The sequence below is a fragment of the Dermochelys coriacea genome, chromosome 27 (assembly GCF_009764565.3).
Source record: "Dermochelys coriacea isolate rDerCor1 chromosome 27, rDerCor1.pri.v4, whole genome shotgun sequence".
NCBI lineage: Eukaryota > Metazoa > Chordata > Testudines > Dermochelyidae > Dermochelys > Dermochelys coriacea.
The window spans coordinates 13115753-13138899 of record NC_050094.1 but is presented as its reverse complement, the minus strand read 5'-3'; the positions used below and the strand labels follow the sequence as shown (position 1 = coordinate 13138899).

The window sequence follows — 23147 nt, the reverse complement described above, 5'->3', positions numbered from 1 at the left end:
TACGGTAAGAAGAGTACGGTAAATAACTGTAATTAACGATGCACGCTGAATCTTTCCCGGGGTGGGATGGAGGCAGGTCACAGCCCCTCTGGCTGCAGCGCCCACCCTGGGGATTCAGCCCTATTTCTCCGCAAGCTGCCGGGGACCAGCACAAATGTCTGTTTATAGATTCCAACTGGCGAAGGAATCTAATAATAAATAAACAAACAAATAAATAACCCCCCAAATAACAGTAAAAAAAAAAATCCTACAATTGTGTGTCGGCCGGAAAACGTGCATCGCCCCACCCCGCCCAGATCAGAGGGGCGGCCCGATGTCTCTGGCGGGGCAGCCAGGGGAAGCCCCACGTTAGTGCAGCCTGCTGCAAAAAAAAAAACTACCACTCCCAGCAGGCTCCGCGGCGCGCGGCGCTCTTCCAGCCAATCAGCGGAGGACTTGTTGGTGGGTGCCAAGATGGCGGAGCCCAGGGGTTGAAGGAGGTGCTGTTTGGCGGCTGGTTGCAAGGGCTGGAAGGTGAGGGAGCCCCCTCCCCCCAGGTGTGTTTCTGGGTCGGGGGGGTCGGGGGGAGAGATCCTGGGTGTGTTTCCGGGGGGGGGCGCCTCCCCCATAAGCAAGCTAAAGGGGTGCTCACACCCCCTCCCCCTGGGACTGCCCCACTGGGGGGGGGGTAAGGGGCTTCACCCCTCCACCTCTAGCCACAGGAGCCGCCCCCTCCCAGAGCTGTGAGCAGAACCCAGGAGTCCTGGCTCCTGCTCCCCTGCTGCAAACACTAGGCCACCACTTGTCCCCCTCGATCTGGGAGTGGGAAGGGAACCCAGGAGTCCTGCCCCCCAGCACCCTATGCTCCCTCCCAGTGTGACTAGAACCCAGGAGCCCTTGCTCCTGCTCCAGCCGGTGGACTCTGCCATTTCCCCCTTATCATGGGAATAGAGCCGCAGAGTCCTGGCTCCCAGCCTCCTGCGTGAACCAGGCCGCCCTGCCTCCTTCTGAGTGAATCTTTTATTACAGATATAAAAGGCGTGCTTAATTTATAGCGCCCCAGGGGAGGTGTGTGGGTGAGCTAAATCTATGAGAGGAATGGGTGAGAAATGCTGTTGTGAACAAGCTGCTGTATCGTCTGTCTCTCCCTTTCAGAACGGAAAGATGAAGGTTGTCAATCTAAAGCAGGCCATTCTCCAGGCCTGGAAAGAGCGGTGGAGTGATTACCAGTGGGCCATAAACATGAAGAAATTCTTCCCCAAAGGAGCCACGTGGGACATACTTAATTTGGCAGGTCAGGGTTTTGTTTTCTTTGACTGCCTGGGTGCACGTGTCTGTCTGTGTTATGTGTGTGGTACAGAGTGAGACAAACATATGATCCGGAAAAGCAGACTGCTGCATTTGTATTATGTTTAGTGTTATTTCTGTGCTAGCGTGTAAACTTGCCCTACTTATCAGGGCTGAAAAACTCCCCAACAGTAAACTTTGGAAACGAAGGCTCCTGCACTCGAAAGACTTATATACGAGTGGAGCCCTTCACTAGGGCTACTCGTGCTTAAAGCCAAGTACGTAAATCTTAGGATGAGTGGGGTATAGAGCATGATTATTGGCTGCAATAACTTGCTGAGCTATTACTGACACTGAGAGATGCAGGATGGCTTAGTGGATAGAGCACTACATTGGGACTCAAGAGATCTGGGTGCTCTTCCCAGCTGTGCTGCTGGTTTGCTTGGAGACCTTGGGCATCCCTTTGGGCATCAGTTTCACCACATGTACCATGGGGATTATGATCCTTATCTCCCCTGTAAAGTGCTTAAAGATCTGTGCATACAAAGTGCTGTATAAGAACTAGGTGTTTCTGTTGTTATAAGTATTCGGGATTATTGTTTATTAAAAAACGTAAAGCATTTTCCGACCCACAGATACCATCAGAATTTGTTTTTCTCATCCCAGTTCAAGAAGGGAGATTGACACAAATCCTGCTAAATGTTCGTACCTGCTGAGTATACATAGGTAAAATAATTGCCAGGCTTTTGCCAATTATGGTAACATGTTAGTTTTTCCTGCGTGTGGTGTGTGTTTGAAAGCCCTGTGTAAATGAACACAAATCACTTGTTCTTGAGTTGATGTAAAGGAGAGGTTTTCAAGGGAAATATTCCCCATTCAAACCAACATGGAGACCTGGACTGAACATCCTAATTATGCTAGATGAGGGTTGGCTCTCCCGTAACCTAAGATCATATCTTCCCCACATGCAATTCCATTCATCTGGGTCCATTTTCTGTTTAGTGAGGGGTGGGGAATTCTCTGTTGCACTTGTGAGATCCCATTTCTGTTCCTTTCTAAAGTTCTTTATTGGTGCATTAACATAGGGCTTACAGAATTTACCAGACAGCTACTGGCCAGAGGAGTAGACACCAGTAAGGTCCCAGCGATGTGCGTGAAAAGTGCAGCTCAAATCTGCTGGGTAGAAGTAGGGTACTATAATGCTATGCCTGGACATTGCCTGAGAGTACCATTTTTATAATCTCACCCTCTGGCTAGAGGGTAATTGCTAAATTTTGAAGCCTTACCTTGCCTGCTGGGATGGAAAAGAGTTCCGCTCTGCGTCTTTCTTCCTTTGCTTGCCCTTCAATTGCAAGCCTACTGTAAAGTGAGGTATCTTCTACTCTACCAACCCCATCTCCTCAGCTGCTGCAGAGGGTGTATTCTTCTACTACAGTCGCTGTCCCTTGTGAGTAGCTCCACTTTCTGCTTCTGCTGTTAGCCATCTTGGGCAGCAGAAGAGTAAAATGTCCATGATTATTTTCACAGTTGTGAAACTGATTAGTGTCCTCTTATTTTTGCTGAGCTGCTGCTTGGAAAAGCTCTGAGCAGCAGCAGCAGGACTGAGGCAGTGTGCAGGCTCAGGAAGACAACGCTGTATTTATATTTGGAGCGTGCTCTTTACATCTACAAGGATTAGAAAGGTAGTGTTTTGAGAGCTGGAGAAATGTATAATTTAGTACTGCCCCCCCCCTAATTATAGAAAGCTCCCCATTCACCAGTGGTGAATAGATTTTGTTTTTAAAGTCCTGCGTGATCTGATACTTGTCATACAAAAGAATTTACTGGGTACCGCATGATCCACATGGAAGATCTGTGACTCTGAGTTACCAGTTATAACTATCGTGTACTGCAAATCAGTCCCAAGATAAAAATTCTTCAGATATCATTATGATAGGCTATGGCTAACCCCCATCCCCCTCAAGTTCTGAAAATTGTAACTTTAAAAATGCACCTGTATCGAGAGACTAACCTGATTCATAGCTCAGCCACCCCCCTGTGTATTTCTCCTCCCAGCCCTACACACCTCTCTGACTATTGTTTCCTGCCTTCACTCCTTTGTCTGCGCTTTATCCTCTTCGATGATAAGCTCTTTCAGGGCAGAGAGACTGCCTAGTTCTAGGCCTTTGCAGTATTTAGCACTGTTTGGGCACAGTAGCTAATATTTTCAAACCCAGGTACCTAAAGTTAGGCTCCACGTCCAGTTTTAGCCATGTAACCTCAGTTCTGTTGCGGCAGGGGGAACTGCAGCCGTTCAGAATTGTTGACATTCAGGGCACGTCCATGTCGTTGCCTAAATCTGCATGCGGGAGCTTGACTTTAGGCTCCTGGATTTGAAACTTTTGGTCCATATCAATTATAACAGAGTCTCTCTGTAGAAATGAGGCAGCACGGGTGAACCAGTGATTGCCCATTATGAAGAAGCTAACCTGAGTGGTGTCGGTGGCAAGGGGATGGGAGGCAGCGGAAAGACACTAGGTAGACTCTGGAGACTTTGGTTCTAGCCCCAGTTCTGTCACTGCTGTGCAGCCTTGGCAAGTCTGTTCCCCTCACTGTGTGTCTGTATTCCCTTCACCCACTGCCTGCCTTGTCTGTGTAGGGTAAGGACTGTCTCTTATGATGTGTCCCTAAAATGGGCCTTTGGTCTCGATTGCGTTTTCTAGCAGTGCTACCATAATACAAATGATGACAGGGTTGGGGGAGTCCAGGGAGGACTTGTTTGTCCTTTGGAATAGCTCTTGTTCGTAATTTCGGATGAGGTGATTTCCTTTAAACCCACCGTGCATTAGCCCTAGAATGGTCCTTTTTCACGTTCAGATGCTGCTTTCAAATCCAAAAACCGAAGGAAAAAATCTGGTAGCGAGATGCCAGAACAGCCCCAGTGTCTGGCGGAGCTGTAGTGATACATACGCAATGGATCATAATGTCTTGCCTGGGTTATGTCATGCTCCCTGGTTACAGGATGATGGGAAGGGGAAAAGTTACCATTAGATTTCTCTGGTGAGCAGAAAGATGCATTTAGTTTCTGAGTGTCCACAATTGCTGAGCAAGCTCTAGGATGTGTCTTGCAACCAACAATTCTGATTCAGAGCTTGTGATTTATTATTGTCTGGGGATTCAGACTGGTGCATTATTTTTGAGCGGTTGCCCCCCAAGAAAGTGAGGAATGCACTTATTTAGTGATTCCCAAATGGCAGCTTCCACCTCCAGCATCTGGGTGCCTCAGACTAATTAAAACAAATGCTGCAAAATATGGATCTGTCTTTGTGTGGCAGCCTCCGTGCTCTGCTGCAGTAGTTCAAATGGGCAATTAAAAGCTTGACTGAACAGATAGGACATGCAGTGCACTCATGAGCTGCCAAACCCAGGCTCTGGAAGATTGCCAGGGGAAGCGGGCACCCAAATTGCATGGGCATTCTCAGCAGAGGGGCCATTCGCTAGGCCTGGAGAGTTCAGGAACCAACAGCAAAAGCCGCCCAGCTGTGGCAGCATCCAAGAGATGTGTGTAAGCGGAGGTTTTCTCCCAGATCACTGGGCCCCAGTAAGTTGGAAGAGGGGTAATGCACATTGATAACAGCAACTTGCAGACAGTGGGGTCCATTTTGGCCCAAGCTTCTCTGCAAAAGCTGAGTCAGCATCAGGATACTTTATGCTTCCTAAGTTATTTATTGTCCTCTGCTACTGGGAATTGACAGTTGTAGGATTCGTTTATTTTAAAGAAGGCGTTGTGCTAAATCTTTGGGATCAGCAATATTTTCTTTGTCTCCTTTCCTGCTTGTGGGATGTGCTGACAATGAGAGATCATGTGTTAGCTGAACTAAAATCTCCGGCCTTTCTTGTTTTAATTGCAGAAGCTCTCCTTGAACAGGCCATGATTGGCCCATCACCCAACCCACTGATCTTGTCCTACCTGAAATATGCAATCAGTTCCCAGGTAACAACCTCGGTAGCACTTCTCCTTTTCAAAGTGCATTACAGACAGTGATGAATTAACCTTCCCAACCCTGAGTTAGGGGACTTGTTGCTCCTGGGAAACCAAGTTTCAGAAGTGAAGTGACTTGTCTAGATCCACAGTGGGACTGAGTGGGAGAGCCAGGATTAGAATTCAGAATTTCCTGTCTCCCAGTGCGGTACTCGATCATGCTTCTCTCCTCTACAAGGAGATAGTGGCGGAGTGTCGCTCTGATCAGTACATGCCAAAGCAATAAAGCTTCTGAGGTGACCTGTGCATACAGGCGGGCATAGAGATCTCTTTCCCTCTAGATAGTTCCTCAGCTGCCAGACACTCTTGCTTTCCTTCGCTTGTTATTTAAAATTGTAGTTTAATGTGAAGTTTGTGTAAAGCAAATCAGGGATCACCTAAAAATGTCTGTTTAAATTTGTGCTGGGTCACTGCCAAAGCCCCTTTTTAAGACACAAGCAGCTATAAAATGACCTCATTATTCCTTGGCAACAGCAATTGCATTTTAAAATGTTAGCTAATAACTTTCTTGCTCTGTCTTTTTTGTTCCTAGATGGTGTCTTATTCCACCGTCCTGATGGCCATCAGTAAGGTAGATCTTGACGGATGCTGTCTTTCATTTTACCTACAATCTGTGTCCATTTCTGTCCCACTAACTCCTGCCAGATATAGGTCAAGCGGAAAATGACATCCTTTGCTGAGTCAGCAATGATCAGATGGCACAACCAAACAGATTGTTTTTGTGTCTCTGCTATGTGGAACAGGTTGTTCTCCATCAGCGGAAAGAGATCACTTTGCCTTTCCTTTGGGAAACTGCGCGCAGTTCCTTGCGAGGCAGGTTTAAAAGCCTAATCTATCTAACGTGTGTATGACGCATCTAAAACCACATGCTGGCACATCCTTTTCACAGCAGTGGTGGGGGAATCCAGAGGTTAATACTTAAAACCAGCAAAATTGGGATGTAGCATTGCCAGTTAATGCAGTGTCATAGCCAGAGAATAGTGTTTTTTCTCCTTGATGGGAGCAGTTTTAACATCTTAGCCAGTGTAACTTGTATTAAATGTCCCAGGACCTGAGGTTACACATGAAGGGTCAGTTTCACAAGTACTTAGCACCCAGCAGCTCCCACTCTTCATGGAGGGTAGGTCCATCAATGGCTATTAGCCAGGATGGTCATGGATGCAACCCCATACTCTAGGTGTCCCTAGCCTCTGACTGCTAGAAGCTGGGAGTGGACGACAAGGGACAGATCACTCAATGACTGCCTGTTCTGTTCATTCCCTCTGGGGCACCTGGCATTGGCCGCTGTCGGAAGACAGGATACTGCGCTAGAGGGACCTTTGGTCTGACCCAGACTGGCTGTTCTTACTGGGCAATGAACCATTCTGAAAATCTGCCCATGGAGACGTTGTGTTTTAGTGACAGAGGGAAATGCACTCCCAGAACAGCGTGCTATGAGTTAAAAGTGGTTTATGTGAAAGATTGCTAGTGTCTGCTAGAGTAAGTTACCTTATCAGTGTTCCTCAACTTTTTAAAGTGGGGAGTCCTTGTTCTCAGTCAGATATTTTTCACAACCCCTTATGTTTACTATAGAAATAAAGGGAATAAAGGATCGATGATGATAATGCTTTAATATTTATTTGTGTGTGTGAGAGTCGAGAGGTTGACAGAGATCACGTGAAGGGTAAGAGCATGCGGGCAGTGGGGGAGTGAGATTTTCTTTGCTTTAGATTGTAATAAAACTTCCAACCCTTGGTAGCCCCCTGACTGCCTTTCATGATCCCCTCCCAACAGGTCACGACCCACCAGTTGAGAAACATTGACCTAGAATCATAAAAATGTAGGACTAGAAAGATCTTGATGTGTCATTGAGTCCAGGCCCCTATACTGAGGCAGGACTAGGTATTATCTAGACCATCCCTGGCGGGCGCTTGTCTAACCCAGTGATACTCAGACCGAGGCTCGTAAACCACAAGTGGCTATTTAAAGCGTATCCTGCGGCACTTTGCAGCACATATTAAAACCCTGTGTGATTTAATTAACAACCAATCAGGAGGCTTTAACTATGTTGTTAACCAATTAAGTTATCAACTTGCACTAAGTTATTAATTTATTTCCTATGAAAATTATATATATCAATATTTCCCCTTGTCATACTGTTTAATCTGAGTAGTACTATAGTAAATGAGACAATGAATTCACATGATTGTGGCTCTTCTGGGTAATGTTGATCACTAATTTGGCTCCTGAACCACTGAGCTCTGAGTATCGCTGCTCTAACCTGTTTTTAAAAATCTCCTATGATGGAGATTCCACAACCTCCCAAAGTAATTTGTTCCAGTGCTTCACCACCCTGATAGGAAGTTTTTCCTAATGTCCAACCTAAACCTCCCTTGCTGCAATTTAAGCCCAGTACTTCTTGTCCTGTCCTCAGTGGAGAAGAACAATTTATCACCCTCCTTTTTATAACACCCTTTTACGTACTTGAAAACTGTTACCATGTCACCCTTCAGTCTTTGCTTCTCCAAACTAAACAAACCCATTTATTTCATTCTCTCATCATAGGTCGTGTTTTCTAGACCTTTAATCATTTTTTCTTGCTCGCTTCTGGACTTTCTCCAATTTGTCCACATCTTTCTTGAAGCATGGTGCCCAGAACTGTCTTATCGGTGCTGAGTAGAGTGGTAGAATTACTTTGTGTAATTGCCTATAACATTCCTGTTAATACAGCCTTCATTTCTGAGTAGCTGTTGAACTAGCTGCCAATAAAAACTATTGGCAGGGAGCCCTGTCCTATCCTAGAGTGGGACACACACTATCTTTTAATGTTTCTTTTTAAAAACTGAGATCTATATTCAACGCGTCTGGTTTTAAAATCCCCTTGTATTCCTGTGTTGTAGTTTGATGACTTCTCCCGAGATCTCTGCGTCCAGTCCCTGCTGGAGATCATGGATATGTTTTGTGATCGGCTCAGGTATTAGGCTGCTGTCGTGTCACATTGTGCTCTCTTCTGAAGGGTTGTGTGATGATGCTGTGGGAGGAGTTGCTCTAATGTCCCTGAAAGGCAAAGATCGATAACACTGATGAGCCAGGAGTAGTGCATATGTGAGACAGTGGTTCCCAAACTGTGGGTCGCACCCCCAAATGGGGTCGTGCCATCAGCGAGTAGGGTCGAGTGATCCCTTAGTGTATGGAGGATGATATTTGGGGCTTGTCTACACTACATTGCTGCCCGCCGATCTGGGGTGTAGACAAGCCTTTGGTGACCTCCCATGTATGATGCGTGGAGGACACCATTTTGCTCTACAAAGTAGCATCCTTTGCACAGCATGACCTCACATGCACCATATGTAAGAGGTCATGCTGCGTGGAGGACACCATTTTGTAGAGCAAAATAGCATCATCCGTGCAACGTGGCCTCCCTATGGCGTTTGCGAGGCCACGCTGTGCAGAGATGCCGTTTTTCTCTTGAAAATGACATCGTCCTGCTGTGTGGGGTCCCAGGAGGAAATGGTTTGTTACAATGGGGTCATACCGAACAAAAGTTTGGCAACCCCTGATGTAGGAGCTGGGCAGGTCGCTTCCCTCAGCTCTGCCTGTGCACCTTGACTGCCAGCCCCCCTGCTAATCCAGTCCTGGACGCCCCACACAGCTGCGCTAAACACAAGGAATATAGGAATTGCCAGAGTGGCTCAAACCAGTGGCTCGCCCAGGCCAGGGTCCTGTTGCTGCCCATGGTCAGTGCCTGCTTTATAGGAAGGTACAAGAAATCCTGCATCTGGCATTATGGAGTAACCTGCCTCCATGGAAAGATTCCTTCCTGATCCCCAGTAGTTAGAGGTAGGTTTAAACCCATACATTTGAGGGATTATATCCCTGCTAATGCATCTCAGTCCTCACCTGCAGCACCTCCTGCTCCATGGTCCTGGGCCGTGCACACCCAGCACTGCCAATGCACCTCATTGTTGCAGCCGTTCCTACTTCTGTTTCTGGATACACCTGGCCATTCTTGTAACCTTGAGCGTTTGCGTTGGTGCAGCTGAGGCTGTGTCCAGAGAGCGAGCGAGGGGCTGATGTTCTGTTGATGATTTGGGGCATTAAACAGTTTCTCAAAAACCCAGAATGCTTGTAGTTTACCTTAAAACCCAACTAAACCTGTTTAAAGACGTCAATGGTATTGCTGAGCTTAGTGCGTGCCGGGGAGTGAATAGATGGGGTAGAAAGGTGGAAATAGCTACTCTTTTATTTCCTGAAGCAGAATTGCAACAATTAATATTAATTTGTCACCAAGTGTTGACAAGGAGCTGCCGCTGGCCAGATACAAAGCTGGCCACGTCATCCAGTCCCTGGTTAATTTGATCCTCCATTTAATTAGATCCAAACCTCTGGAACCAAATGATTTGTGCTCCAGAAGGAGAACTCCCATGCCATAGTGTGTCGATCAATGCTGATCACTTTTTGCAAGATAATTCAATTGCGGGCTTAGAGAAGTATATCTCTTTGATTAAAAGACCAGAGAAGCAAGGAAGACCCCGTGATGGTGAGATTTTTCAGCCATACTGGAGGTTATAAGTGTGACAAAGTGCTTTGTGTGAGTTGAGGAGGGAAAAACAGTCAACAGGTGGATGAAATTCAGCCACATGTTTCAACCAATATGAATAGGGGGAAGGATGGTCCAGTGGTTAAGATGCAGGGCTGAGACTTGAGATGTTTGGGTTCAATTCCCCAGCTCTCTGTGTGACCTTGAGCATCTCCCTTTGGGTGTGTATACACTAGAAACACTGCAGCAGTGCTGCTGTGGCACTGTAGTGCGAACACTTCTTACAGCAACGGAAGGGGTTCTTTCCTCACTATAGTAGATCCAACTCTCCAAGAGGTGGTAGGTAGGTTGACGGATGAATTCATCCATGGACCTAGCAGGGTCTACACCAGAGCTTAGGTCAGTGTAACTACGTTGCACAGGGTGTGGTTTTTTCACAGCCCTGCCTGATGTAGTTAAGCCGACCTAACTCTTGTAGGATTGTTAGGTGTTTGGATGCTACGGTGGTGGGGGAGCCTGGCTAGCTGGAATAAGGGGAAGGTCCCATAATGAGACATTCAAACCTAATCTTTTCTTCTGCGCCCCCCCCCCCAGCTGCCATGGCAAAGCAGAGGAGTGCATTGGTTTGTGCCGGGCCCTGATGAGCGCCCTCAACTGGATGCTGCGCTGCGCAGCCTTCTATACGGAGAAGTTCAAAGAGATTCTGGAACAGGCAGCTGCTGAGAACCAGCTGAAGATGTGCCTGGAGCGGCTGGAGAAGATCCTGGGTAGCACCAAAAACCGGGCCCTGATTCACATTGGCAAGCTGGAGGAGACGTGTATGTTGCTGGGCCACTCTGTCCGTCCCACCCCCTCACCTCACCTCGGCTCATCTTGCTGGTGGCTCTGCCATGGTCAAACCTGAACTTCTGAGCTTTCCTCCCATTCTCTCTTGCTGCCATCCTCTCCATCACCTGGGAGATTGTCTTTGACTCCTCCTCTCCTTTATCCCGCTCAGCCAAGCCCTGCCATCACTGCTTCCCCCTCCTGTAGCCTTCTCTTTGTCCCTGCTGCTCCAGCCCCAGTTCCTTTGCCGTCTCAATCGCTGTAGCCACCTGCTCCCTGACATGACACCCGCGCTGCCAGCCCTCCAGTCCCCGCTGCCCCGGAGGAGGAGTCCGCGGGAGCTAATGGCTCTGCGGACTCGCTCCTTTGCGGTATGACTTTCCCCAGCACGCCTGGAGAGGGTGCTGTGCAAAGCCGAGCTGTGTCCCAGAGCAGCTCTGCGGCAGTACAGATCTCGGCTGGGATTTCCACTGGCCCCTGTGCGAGTCAGGCACCTCATTCCCACTGAAATCCAATGGGATTTGCCTGCCTACTCCCTTGGGCTCCTAGGCAAATCCCAGCCCTTGTCAGGACCTCTCAGCTGTACAGACCTACTGGGACTCTCATATACTCCCTGGGATCCCTACATTGAAAATCTTGCGTTCCACCCCCCTCCCCTTTCCTTCCAGCTTCGTGGAGCACCATAGAGCAGTCGCTGATCAAACTGGGGGAGAATCTGAGCAGCCTCAGTAACCTGCAGCTGCACAGCCAGGCGGACGAGTGCATCTCCCTCATCAAGAGGTAGCCCCACTGCCTTGCCTTCCATGCGCTTGGGGTTACAAGTTGGTGGGGGGTCCGTGCACCTGCTCTGCCTGTCGGCCAGGACAGCCAGGGTAGTCATGGGAGCAGCACTGGGGGACGAGTGGGCGGGTCACGTTGGCACAGCCCAGGCAGGCTCATTGCTGAGGCCTGTGGACTCTGCTTTCACCCTCGTATGGGTCCCAGCTCCTCTGCTGATGGCCAGAGAGCCTCATATGCCTTCCAGGCATCTCCTGTGCCCATTGTGCAGCCTGGCCTGCCCCTCCATGCCTCTGTTGGGAGCTGGCCGGGGGAGGGAAGATGCAGGGCTAGGTGGAACTCCATTGTGTCCCAGGCTGGAAGCCCCCCTCATGATACCCCCTCAGCAGCCCCTCCCCCTTTAACTCTCCGGCCTTGTCTACATGGGAACATGAATGGAATAACGATTCTGGAATAACGTCCAGGTGGACTCTGTTCTGTACTAAGAGTGTCCATGCAGGGAACTATTCCGGAATAGCCAGACCTTTAAACTCACACCTGACCTTATTCTGGACTCGCTGCCCCATGTGGACAAGCCTTAGGACTGCCCATAGCCCAGGGTGTTAAACACCAATGACCTAGCCAGTGCCCTAAGGTTCATCTGTCAAACCAGAGAAGAGTCTAAGGGCTGTCGCCCATCATGACCCAGACGTGGAAGCAGCGTAGGGGAGGGTTGAAACCCAATGACCTTCAGCTCTGGTGGGTGTAGGGTCTCCTCCAGCATCACTTGAGCCCCCTGCCTGATTACCACTGTTCTTCTTTTGCAGCATACCCACCATGCTCTCGGCCCACTCTGAGCAGCTGAACAAAACTGGCTTCCCCACCGTGCATGCCGTGGTGCTGTTGGAAGGAACCATGAACCTCACGGGAGAGACCCAGCCTCTCGTGGAACAGCTGATGATGGTGAAGCGGATGCAGGTACAGTGAAGGAGCAGCAGCTTGTTTCCTCCCTCTCCTGGGTGAATCCTGACTCAGAGTGGCAGTGTGGCCTAGTGGGACTGGAAGCCGGGACTCCTGAGCTCTAATCCCAGCTGTCGTGCTGAATCTGTCTGGCCTTGGCAGGTCACTTCTCGTCTTCGTGTCTGGCTTGCACAGACAGGGGTGAGGCCGAGGCTGGCCCCTGATCTCGCAAGAAATGCAGGGAAGTATGACTCCCTCCGGAGGTTTAGGAGTCTGCTTTTGCCTCTGGAGAATGGGGTTACTCCTCAAGAGGCAGACACACCTGCTTTTAAATCAAGAGGCTCAAGGTTCGATCCCCGCTGACGACCCATGAAGTAGGGTGTGTGTGTGTGGAGGGGGTGGCATGCACTGGACTCTCTGGGTCTGAGATCTGTTCCATCCCACTTGTAGCGCATTCCCTCACCGCTTTTTGTGCTGGAGATCTGGAAAGCCTGCTTTGTGGGCCTGATCGAGTCTCCAGAGGGGACGGAGGAGCTGAAATGGACGGCCTTCACCTTCCTTAAGGTAACCCCTTGTCCTGCATCCCGCCCTTGCCGAGAGTCCGGAGTCTGTCGCTGCCTGGCTCCCCCAGAACCCTCCTGAGTGCCAAAACCTGGCTGAGCAATTACCTCTCCTCTCCCACTGCATCCCCTCACAACCGGGGACCCTCTTCATGCCCCAGCTGTACAGATCATGTTAAACTGCAGGCTCGGAGGCTGAGCCCGCAGGCAGCATCCCTTTACACAAGCCACCAAACATTGATTTGTCAGGTTTATTTTAGTTAGCAAAACAGCTTTTGTATCACTTTGTTCCTGGCTGTGGGGCACAGTTGGTCTTGGCTTAATGGAGAACCTACACCCTTGTGGGATATGACATTGGCTTGACTTTATCCAGCTGTATGCAGAGATGCCCTGATCTTATTTGTCAGCCAAGAGCTGGCTCAGCAACGGAGAGATGATCCCAAGGTTCAAATCTTAGTAGGTTCTCTGCCTCCTTCCCCCCCATGCCTCTTGCCTTTTTCCTTGGAGCTTTTGGTCCCGGTGTACAATGTGGGGATGGTGGTTAAAGCACAGGGTTCAGAGCCAGGAGACCTGTGTTCTGTTCTTAGCACTGCCATGTTGCTTTGGCCATATCTGCCTCAGTTTCCCCATCTGTAAAGCAGGGGTGATAGCCTTGCAGAATGCTTTATAAATGCTAAGTGACTGTCTGGGTTTGATCAGAGGGGGAGTAAGTGTTGTGTTAAGACCCTGGTGCTGTTCCTTTTTCACATTCTTCCTTTGTCCTTGGCAGACTGAAAGGTTATGTGTTTAGCGTCTTTCTTTTCCCCCTCCCCAGTGTAAACAGCAGCCTATGGCCCTGGATCCCCTGTTCCAGCTCTTGTCCGCTTTTTGTAAAAAAGGGACGGTGGACGGGAACTGACCCCAGAACAAGCTCAACACATTCCAACTTCGTATTCCTCCATCTCGTCCCCAGTAATCTCCGGTGGGACTGACAGGTGTGAAGGGAATCGGGGGCCTAATGGAAATGAACAGACACTCCTGCTTCAGCTCTGAGAGATGGGGAGGTGGGTTAGGAAGAAACTGTGACACTTCCCTTCTGTGCGGGTGATTCCATAAATGTCCACGCGGGGGCTTTCCCCCCACCTTCCTCGGGAACAGATGGTCCCAGGGCATTGACTAGATGGATCGCTGGTGCAGTTCTGTGGGGCAGCTCTTAGGGGTGTTTTCTCTAGGGCTGGTGTCTTCTGCCATGACTCCTGGATGCGAGCCATGTATCGTGGTGGATGAGCCTGAGTCTCCGCACCCAGGATCTCTTGGGCTAGATCTGAATGTTTTAAAAAACTGTTTCTTTCAGATCCCTCAGGTTCTGGTTAAACTAAAGAAATATCCCCAGGGAGAGAAGGTGAGTTGCTGTGACTGTTGGTATTTAGTATTGATCATTTACAGTGCAGTGTGTGTGTGTACACAATACACACACACAGAGATCATGTTTGTAATTGAGGTGCCTAGGGACCAGATGAGATGGAGGCTCTATTGTGCTAGGCACTGAACAATCCCAGAGTAGTGGACACTCACTTCCCCAAAGAGTTTACGGTCTAATAGCCTGGGAGGTCACATGCTTTGTAACGTGTTGTCTGAACTTGTACACACCAGGGGCTCCTTGCATCCCTCCTGCCACCGTCCTACCTCCCGCTATTTCAGGGACTCTCTGAAACTCTGCCCCTCTGCCTGGGGTTGTGTGTGCCCCCCATACCAGGGTCCTCCTTCCCCCTGTAGCAGGGGCTCTGTGTAACCCCACCCCACAGCCAGTTTGGGGCTCTGTTGTACTAGACACTCTACAAATATAGACCTTGCTCCCTCAGAGACATAGGCCCATGCTCAGCTTTGCACCAGGAATGATCTGATTGGTCATCAGGACCCCTCATGTCCGTAACCATAAGCACGTGTGTAAGTCTCAGCAACGTCGGGGCCATGCGGCCAAGGGCACTGCCTGCCCCAAGGAGCTTACAGTCTAAAAGACGAGGACGTAACTGGGGGAGGAGACACTCCTGGCCTCGAGGGTGCAATGGGAGGATGGGGTACCACTGTGATAGCTGGTCTAGGCTGAAACACCTTGGGGGAAGGTTTATAGCCAGAGGTCACAAGTCATCCCTGCTTGGCTGCTCTTATCATTTACCACAGTGCTCTTTTGATATCTCTGTGGGTGATTTTGTTTCGAGGGGTGGGAACTTCACAGTAAAACACCAACCCAGCTTATTTCTAAGGATCTCCTCTCTCTCCTTGCTGAGCAGTGGAAGTCAGCTTGTAATGCATGACCGGAGGTTGGGGCCTGACTTTCATGGCAAGTGTCTGCAGCTCCTGTTGGTGCTGAGGGTTGTGTTCCTGCAGTGCTGTGACTTCAGTGGGAGGCGGCACCTCTGAATATCAGACTCTGGCTGCCCAGCCTTCCCCATGTCCCAGAAGTACCATAGGATAATCCATCCCTTTGCTAATGTCACACTGACTAGCCAACGCTCTGTTGGTCCACCAGTGTGAAGCTGTGCAGAGTTATTCAGCTGATGGGGCAGAATCGAGCCCAAGTTTCTAAGTGGCTTTGTTGCTTCAGCTCAAAGAATCTCTTATACCTTGTGCAGCGAGGTCTGATCGAGCTCTTGCCTCTTGTGTGGCTGCAGGATTTCACTGAGGACGTGAATTGTGCCTTTGAGTTCCTGCTAAAACTCACCCCTTTGCTGGACAAAGCTGATCAGCGATGCAAGTAAGTCCTTCTCCCTCCCGTGTCTCCGCCTGACCTCGGAGCATCCAGGGGAAAGGGCACGGCTGTTGTATGCCATATGCGGGGTTTTTCCTCCTCCTCACTGCTGTGGGAATGACTGGATTCTGTTGAGAACCATTGGGCTGCACGCAGAACCATGGGGACAGCATGTCTCTCATGCCGGAGGAGCCCCACAGCCCCAAATGGGTAAACTGGCCTGTGTCCTGGGTTTAATACCTAGTAGAAAACGTGGATCCCATTTTACTTTTAATCCCTGGTTTCTGAGCACCTGGATCTGTGGCAAAACGCTCAGCCCAGCCTTCAGTGCCTGATCAGTGTCCCTGCTTTGCTATTGTACAACTGCTGGCATGTTTCCTGCTGGCTGTTCCTGAGGCTGGTGTACAGTTTGGAACACAGCTTTTTTCTCCCCAAGTTTCCTGTACTTCATTTCCCCTCCCAACAGCAAGTGTTTAGCAGCTGAGTCTCATACTAATAACGCGCTCTGCTTCTGGGGCACCTTACAAACAAACACGCTGGCAGCCCCTGCCGTGAGGTGGGTACATATCGTTAGCCCCGTTTAACAGAAATGACGTGCCCAGGATGGTTCAGTGGCCTTACAACGCTAAAGAGAGAGAACCCAGTTCTGAGCCCGTCTCTTGTCTGAGCCACTAGGTGCCCACGTCTTTCTAAAAGTGGGGCTAAAACCCCGAGTCCTGACCCTGCACTTCACAATGCTGTCTCCTTTGCTCTGGTCAGAAGCATGAAAGCTCTGGCCTCTCTGAAGTAGCTGCTTTCCTGCTCCCACCCTAACGTGGGTCAGTGAGCTTGTGTGTGTGTGTTTGTAGGATTCCTTGTTCTCTTAGCTCCATCTTTCTCAATTCCAGCTGTGACTGTACTAGTCTGCTCCTGCAGGAGTGTAGCAAACAGGGACTGCTGTCTGAGGCCAACATGACCAACCTAGTCGCCAAACGGTAGGCCCCCAGCTCTGCCGCTTTGGGAGTTCCCCTGTGAAATTCCTGCACGTTGATAGCAGCCGGGTCTTGCTGCCATCCCTTTCCCTGGGGAATCACTGGGTTCTGGGGGCTCTGAGAGTCTTTATTCCATTATGAGGAAGTTAACGGGACAGCTTGGATCTAACCAGACGTCAAAACCCTAAAGGAAGAGTCTGTCAGAGAGGGGGGCTAAAAGACCCTAGGTGTCCCAGCCGGAAGAGAAAGGCCTTTGCTGGTCTCCGCTGAGTACACTATGTGGACTGGGAGGGAATGGGGCCTTGTCGGCCCAGGGAACTGCCTCCTCGTCTCAGATCTGCTGGTCTGGCTGGCTACAGGCTTCCTATGTGGGGAGGGGCGTGGGTGCTGGATTCCTGCAGGCTGTATTAACCCTGTCCCTCTTGGTGTAGATGGCACTCTTGGTGAAGGGAGTGGGGGATCGCAGACCCAAAGGGCATTGTTTGGAAAGCAGGGGAAAGAGGGGGCCCCTCCTCTCTGATTCCCTCATCTCCGTGCATATCTCCCCCAGGACAGCCGACCGGGAGCACGCGCCACGCTTGAAATCGGCAGAGAATGCCAACATCCAGCCCAACCCGGGACTCATCCTGAGAGCCGAGCCCACTGTCACCAACATCCTCAAGGTAACTTCCCCAGTGCTCCTCGCCCCCGTCCCAGACCGCTGCGGACACCTGGGATCCTTGATGGCTTGTGAGCGACTGTAATGCTCCAGGTTCTCTCCCAGTGCTGGGAGAAAGGCAGCACCTCCAGTCAGCCTTGCTGGCAGCCGGCAGCCCTATGCCGCGCCATTGGAATTGACTGGTGTCCTGTTCCGCTCTAGTGGCTGTAAGAGTCAGAGGAGCTGTTCCCCATGCCCAAGCCACCCCTTTAGCTGCACCTGGAAGCAGTGACCTTATCCAGCATATTAATGCACTTGGGCTGTAACAGCATGACTCAGGCCTCTGCCGGCAGAGAACTCTGTGTACGTCCTGCTCCCAGCTCCTTTCTCTCTGGATAATGCACACAGAGCTCACGCAGGCAGATGCAGTCTTTCCCTGCATTGTTACGGCCGCCGCGCTCCCCAGCTTCTGAATCAGCAAGTACATTTTGTTCCACAGGTCCCACTTGAGCCACAGCAGGTGGCAGATTATGGGTAATGACAGCTCTCTTTGAGTGGTGGCTGAGCAACGCTAGAGCGCTGTCTGGCAGGGCTTATCCCTCTGGGGAGATGGGATCTCTCGTTTTCTCATATAGACCAGAACCACGGGGCTTCTGATGAGGACTGACTTGCATATGGCGTTACCGACAGCCAATCGGAGAGCTCCAGTCATGCCCAGAGTTCTACAGCCGCTTTATACACTATTTAAAACTGCTTTGTTCCCCGGCCCCCTGTTTTTTCACTAGACCATGGATGCAGATCACTCCAAATCCCCCGAGGGGCTACTAGGCGTCTTGGGCCACATGCTGTCTGGGAAGAGCCTGGATCTGCTATTGGCAGCTGCAGCAGCGACGGGGAAGCTGAAATCTTTTGCTCGGAAGTTCATCAAGTGAGTGACTCCAGAGAGATTGTCTGTGCTGGGTTATCGCTGGGCGCGGGGTGCTGTGGCAGCTGTGTCACCTGTTTGTGCCTCAGACCTCCCACCTCTGAGCAGAATGAGGGAAGCAGTTGGCCTCAAACATCCAGGAGATATAATGAGGCTGGATTGATCTGGTTTTTGTGTCCTCTCATGCTTTGGGTGCAGCGACATAGCTGGCTTTGGCCACGCATCTGCCTCGGCTGGCAGTGGGAGCTGTACAGCAAAGCCCCCTGTGGTGCTTTGAGAACGTGTCTTTAATCAGTGCTTTTCAGCAATCTCTGGATAGGTCTGCAGATGTTCAGAGCTCAGATTGTTATGTGGGGGGATTTGTTAGCCTCCTGTGCTGGAAACATACCACCCAGGCACAAAATCCACCTGCCCCAGCCATGATATCGAAAACAAACAGCCCTGCTACTCTGCTTGCCCGCTAAAATCCCTCGCTGTCCCCAGGCGGGCAGGGGAAAAGCTGCAGTGTTGGACAGTGCATTAAAAATAACTAGCTAGAATTGTGAGTTTGAACTCGTGTACTCTAAAACCAGCTGATGTGGGAGTGCACATGGCAAGCTAACTTGAGGCAGCTGAGCCCAGTGGACAGGGCATACACTTGGAGTCAGGACTCCTGGGTTCTTTTCCCAGCTTTGCTGTGGACTTGCTGTGCAACTTTGGGCAAGTCCTTTCCCCTCTCTGTACCTCAGTTTCCCCTCCATCCCTTAGGTTATGTCTACATTACAAAATTCTGCCAGAGTAGCTATGTCAGTCAGGGATGTGATCCCTGACCCACCTAGCTGTGCCAACAGGAGCCCCTAGTGTAGATGCAGCTAAACTGACAACGCCGAGCTTTTACTGATTATCGCCTGTTTTGTTTGCAGGGGGCACTTTCACTATACCAGGAAAGTGCAGCTTTAGCTGCGTCCACACTAGCTGTGCTTTCTTGGTGTATATATATACTGGTGTTCCTGTAGCAGCAAAGCGCTCCTAATGTAGACAGGGGCTTAGTCTATTTAGATTGTGAGCTCTGGGGCAGAGGGATACTTTTCACTTGTTTTCTGTGCAGCACCCAGCATAATCTGAAGTGGGGTGTCCAAGCACTACGGTAATATAAATAAGCAGGACCTTTTCCTATTATGACACGTTAAAGCCCTGTCTGTCAGCTGGAATCATTCTTGAGAATTGTTACTATAGTCAAACCAGTCTTGGGCAAAACCCAGGCTGGGGATTTGGAGTCATTTTTATTTTGCACACATTCAAATCTTCAAACCACTAAAGCGTATGAAAAGAGAGTGCGAACCAAAGAGCCAGTGCAGCTGGGGTGTGGTAGTGAGTCGAGTTGATGTGGTGCTGGCTTCTTAGAACAGGTGTGCATGTCTTAATGTACAGGGTGCCATCTTCTGTGTTTTAAGCCTGAATTCCCCCTGTTCAGTGCACCCATGTCAGATGTGGCAAATGCTGTTACTCTGCTAGAATTGATGGATGGAGCAGGAATGGCTAGAGGCCAAGATCAGGTTGGCTGGGGCCTCTAACCCTAACCACAGGGACTCCCAGGCTAACCAGACCAGGCAAAGGGTGGGGGAGAGCAAGTTTCATTCCATTTTACACTGGGCAATGGAAGCCCAGAGGGGACATGTCATTGAGCTGGGAACTGAACCCAGGCCTACAGAGTCCCAGCCCAGCATCTGGTCTCCTTCCCCTTCCATCTTTAGATGGGGCCTGTGCCATGAAGCCAGCAGAGAAAGGAGCCGGTGGGAACTGGGAGGCCAGCCCTGGTTGGGGAGAGGGTCCAAGCTGGGTCTGAGTTGCCGTGGCAAGTGAGGGTGGAGGAGGCTTGGCGTGGGCAGCCGGTGTGGGCAGCCTGCCCTGTCCTGGGGATAAAGAGGTTTCAGTTTCACCAGCCACAGAGACCGAACCCTTGGCTATGGTGCTTCATTGCTTCTTTCTCTGCCTCTCTGCAGGCTGAATGAATTTACCAAGCACATCAGCGGAGAAGGCTGTAAGTGTGACAGGGCAGCTTGAACTGCAGAGCCCCTTACTACTGAATGTGGAGGAGCTAAGCCCGGGCCCTTTCATAGGGCACCCCTGGTCTGAAGGGGTTAATGCCGTAGCATAACAGTAGAGAGCACTGTCCCAGCCGGGGGCCTGCACAAGGGGGCATTGATTCACTCTGGCAGGGTACAGGGCTCACTGGGGTTCTTTATCCTCTCCGGCTGCACGTGTGCATTGCCCTGCAGCCCCCGCTGCTCATTACCAGCTCGGCTGCAGGTCAGGGGGCTCTGTAATGGGGATGGGGGAGATGAGTCCCCCTTCCTTCCCCGGGGGGGAGGGGGAGATTTGCCTGCTGCCAGTGCCCCTTAGCCTCTCCTTCTTTGGAAGGGATGATGTCTGAGCACAGGACCCAAGATAAGGATTATGAATATATTTGCATGTGATTAAACATGTGAAATGCTCTGACCTTCCATTGGCTGGAGGGAAGGCTTAGCTCCAGGCTCCATGGCCACTTAGTGATGCAGCAGGGTCTCAGCTCAGCATGCGGGGTGAGGGCTAGTGAAAGTTCCCTGACCTTGGATGTGTTGGTCCCTCAGGTGAGGCCGCTATGCAGGGTGTGTGAGCACTGACCTGCTCTCCCTGCTGGTAGGGCGCCGGGCGCCCCACGGGAGGCAGTGTGTGCCAGTGCAGTGGGGTGGGGGAGGTCCCTCCACAGCATCCCACTGGGGCCTTGAGGGAAGGAGTGGGGCGAACTGAGGTTGGAAAGCTCCTCTGGTAACAGCTTGGTTTCTCCTCCACAGCCAAAGCGGCTTCTGTCAGGGCCCTGCTGTTCGACATTTCCTTCCTCATGCTGTGTCACGTCGCCCAGACCTACGGCTCTGAGGTAGGCTGCCCCCCGTCCGTGGGGCTCTGCGCGCCGGTTTCTCCAGGAAGCCTGACCTCGTGCCATCCAGCTAGGAGATCCTGAATGAATAAACCTGAGCTCAGACCATACAGCACTTCTGTAGCTTAGACTAATGCACTGTGGCTCTTGGTGTCCCTCTAGTGGCTGGATCACGTGGAGGGTGCATCTAATGGAGCTGGGTCTTTTCGTTTGGGCGACAGAAGCTCATGCTTTTGGATCCAGAGGTGGTGGGTTTGATCGCCACAGATGGTGACCCGCTGGGGACATCACATTAGGGCTCTCTGTGCAGAGATCATTGGAGCATTTAATTTCACCTGCTTCCTTTCAGCTTGGAAAAGAGAGGGCTGGGTTTGGAAAGAGCAAGAGTCCTGGTAGCTGTGGGAACTCCCGTTCTGCTCTTGGGTTAACGAACACATGAAATTAACTTCCAGCCAAACGTCTGTCAGTGGCTGCTGACTTCAGCGGCTAGCCGAGGGCCTTATGGTTTTTTTTCTCCTCCCCAGAAGCATTGAGCACCCAGGACTCCAGTTGAAGTGAACTGTGGGTGCTCAGCACCTGTGAAAATCAGGTCAAGGGGCTGCCAGCTGGGCGCCCCCAAACTGAGGCCACCCCCATTATTGGGCATGACAGAATGGTTCATCTTAACCTGTTCGTTTTCCTTCCCCTCCGCTACCTCTCGTGTCAGACCCACAAAGTGTGGGCATTTGGCGTGACCTTGTAACATCACAGGAGTCAGAGATAGAATAAACCATCCCCTCCCACTCCTGCTTTGTTTCCTAGAGCTGGGTCCGGATTCACCTCTGGCGAGACGGGCTCAGTGATCGACTGCCTCTCTTCCCATCTCTCAATCCTGTCATCCTGCTTAGTTTTGATATTCAGGCAGAGATTAATATATAAGGATGCCCACGTGGGGGCGCTGTGCAACTACAGGTAACATGGTCATGCTCATGAACGAAGGCGCTAACGCTGGCTCAGAAACGCCAGCTCTTTCGCTTGTCCATGTCCATGTTCCTGTTTGATTCTGGGGGGTCTGTTTCTCACCCATTTTCCCCCAGGGCCCCAGCTGGGTAAGGATGCAGCATTGTCCTAGCCTGTATGAATACTGTACAGACAGTCTGGCGGTGAGCAGCTCCAGGGGTGGTTAAGGGGAACTCTCTCCCGCTATTAAACATGTTTGTATTTGGGGAGTTAACCTCTCTATTCTGGCAAATTCCCAGACTACCTCCCTTTTTCTAACTGACAGAGGATAAAGCTTAGGACAGGGGAGTCAGGACTCCTGGGTTCTGTTTCTGGTTGTGCCACTGACTCACTCTGTGGCCTTGAATAAGCCACTTCCCTGCTCTCTGCCTCAGTTTCCCAGTCTCTAATGCCCACCTCTCAGGAGTGAGGTGAGGATTAGTTCAGTAATGTTTGGAAGGTACTGGTAGATCCTTGGAGGGAGAGGATAGAAAGGAACAAAGGATTGCTAGTAAACTCACCCTGCCACTTCAGCTGGCTTTGTTATTAATTATTTTCCATCATAAAGTCTTGTACAGCTTGGCTGGGTTCTGCTGAACAGCAATGGCATGTCACCCCAGAGGTGGCTGCATTTTGGTGCTGCTTAAAGTAACCCTAACATGTCTCTCTCTGGGGCCTTGTGGGCTTGCCTGCTGTTTGTGATGTCTTAGAAGGCTAAGGCAGTGTGCAGTAATAGTCCTATATACTCAGTAGGGAAATATACAGGGTATTCTTGAATCTCCACAGCGTGGGAGCCAGCCATACTCTGCAATTCAACCCCGCTCCATTGTATGTCAGTGCACAGTCCAGCCAGTGGGCCAGGCAGCAGCCTCCTGTATTCTGAAAAGGGAAATTCACAGCTATGTCTCCCGTTCGGGGAGTCTAAAAGCCAAACTCCCACAGGCCCCCCGTGACGGTACCATACAGCTAACGAAGCAGCAGTGCCAAGGAAGGCAATGCCTACACCCTAGCAGTTCACAGTCCTTTGGCGTGTCACACACGCCGAGATCTGCTTCCAGGGAACGTTAAAGGGGGCAGATATCTGGGCAAGGGAATTGGGTAGCTA

At 50.6% G+C, this 23147-nt stretch overlaps 1 protein-coding gene and 1 non-coding gene across 7 annotated transcripts in view; both read left to right on the top strand.

The window, feature by feature from the left end:
* Positions 1–285: 285 nt before the first annotated feature.
* The window catches only part of MED24 (mediator complex subunit 24), a 34917-nt gene continuing 12055 nt past the window's right edge, over positions 286–23147 (top strand). For 2 of the 6 annotated variants that reach the window (XM_043503322.1, XM_043503321.1), the window contains exons 1-17: positions 365–513; positions 1135–1273; positions 1902–1988; positions 5157–5239; positions 5820–5858; positions 8167–8240; positions 10401–10624; positions 11300–11411; positions 12215–12365; positions 12798–12911; positions 14241–14288; positions 15559–15641; positions 16523–16609; positions 17157–17268; positions 18029–18171; positions 20151–20188; positions 20982–21064. In XM_043503322.1, the coding sequence (XP_043359257.1) occupies positions 1144–1273; positions 1902–1988; positions 5157–5239; positions 5820–5858; positions 8167–8240; positions 10401–10624; positions 11300–11411; positions 12215–12365; positions 12798–12911; positions 14241–14288; positions 15559–15641; positions 16523–16609; positions 17157–17268; positions 18029–18171; positions 20151–20188; positions 20982–21064 (1608 nt within the window). In that variant the 5' untranslated portion in view covers positions 365–513; positions 1135–1143. Of the gene's footprint in view, positions 537–1134; positions 1274–1901; positions 1989–5156; positions 5240–5819; positions 5859–8166; positions 8241–10400; positions 10625–11299; positions 11412–12214; positions 12366–12797; positions 12912–14240; positions 14289–15558; positions 15642–16522; positions 16610–17156; positions 17269–18028; positions 18172–20150; positions 20189–20981; positions 21065–23147 lie in introns of all 6 variants that reach the window. The other 4 variants (XM_038385447.2, XM_043503323.1, XM_038385448.2 and 1 more) reach the window with 4 other exon arrangements.
* LOC119849197 lies at positions 20555–20662 on the top strand. The gene has a single exon (XR_005290430.1). It is a non-coding gene; the product is annotated as a small nucleolar RNA SNORD124 (small nucleolar RNA).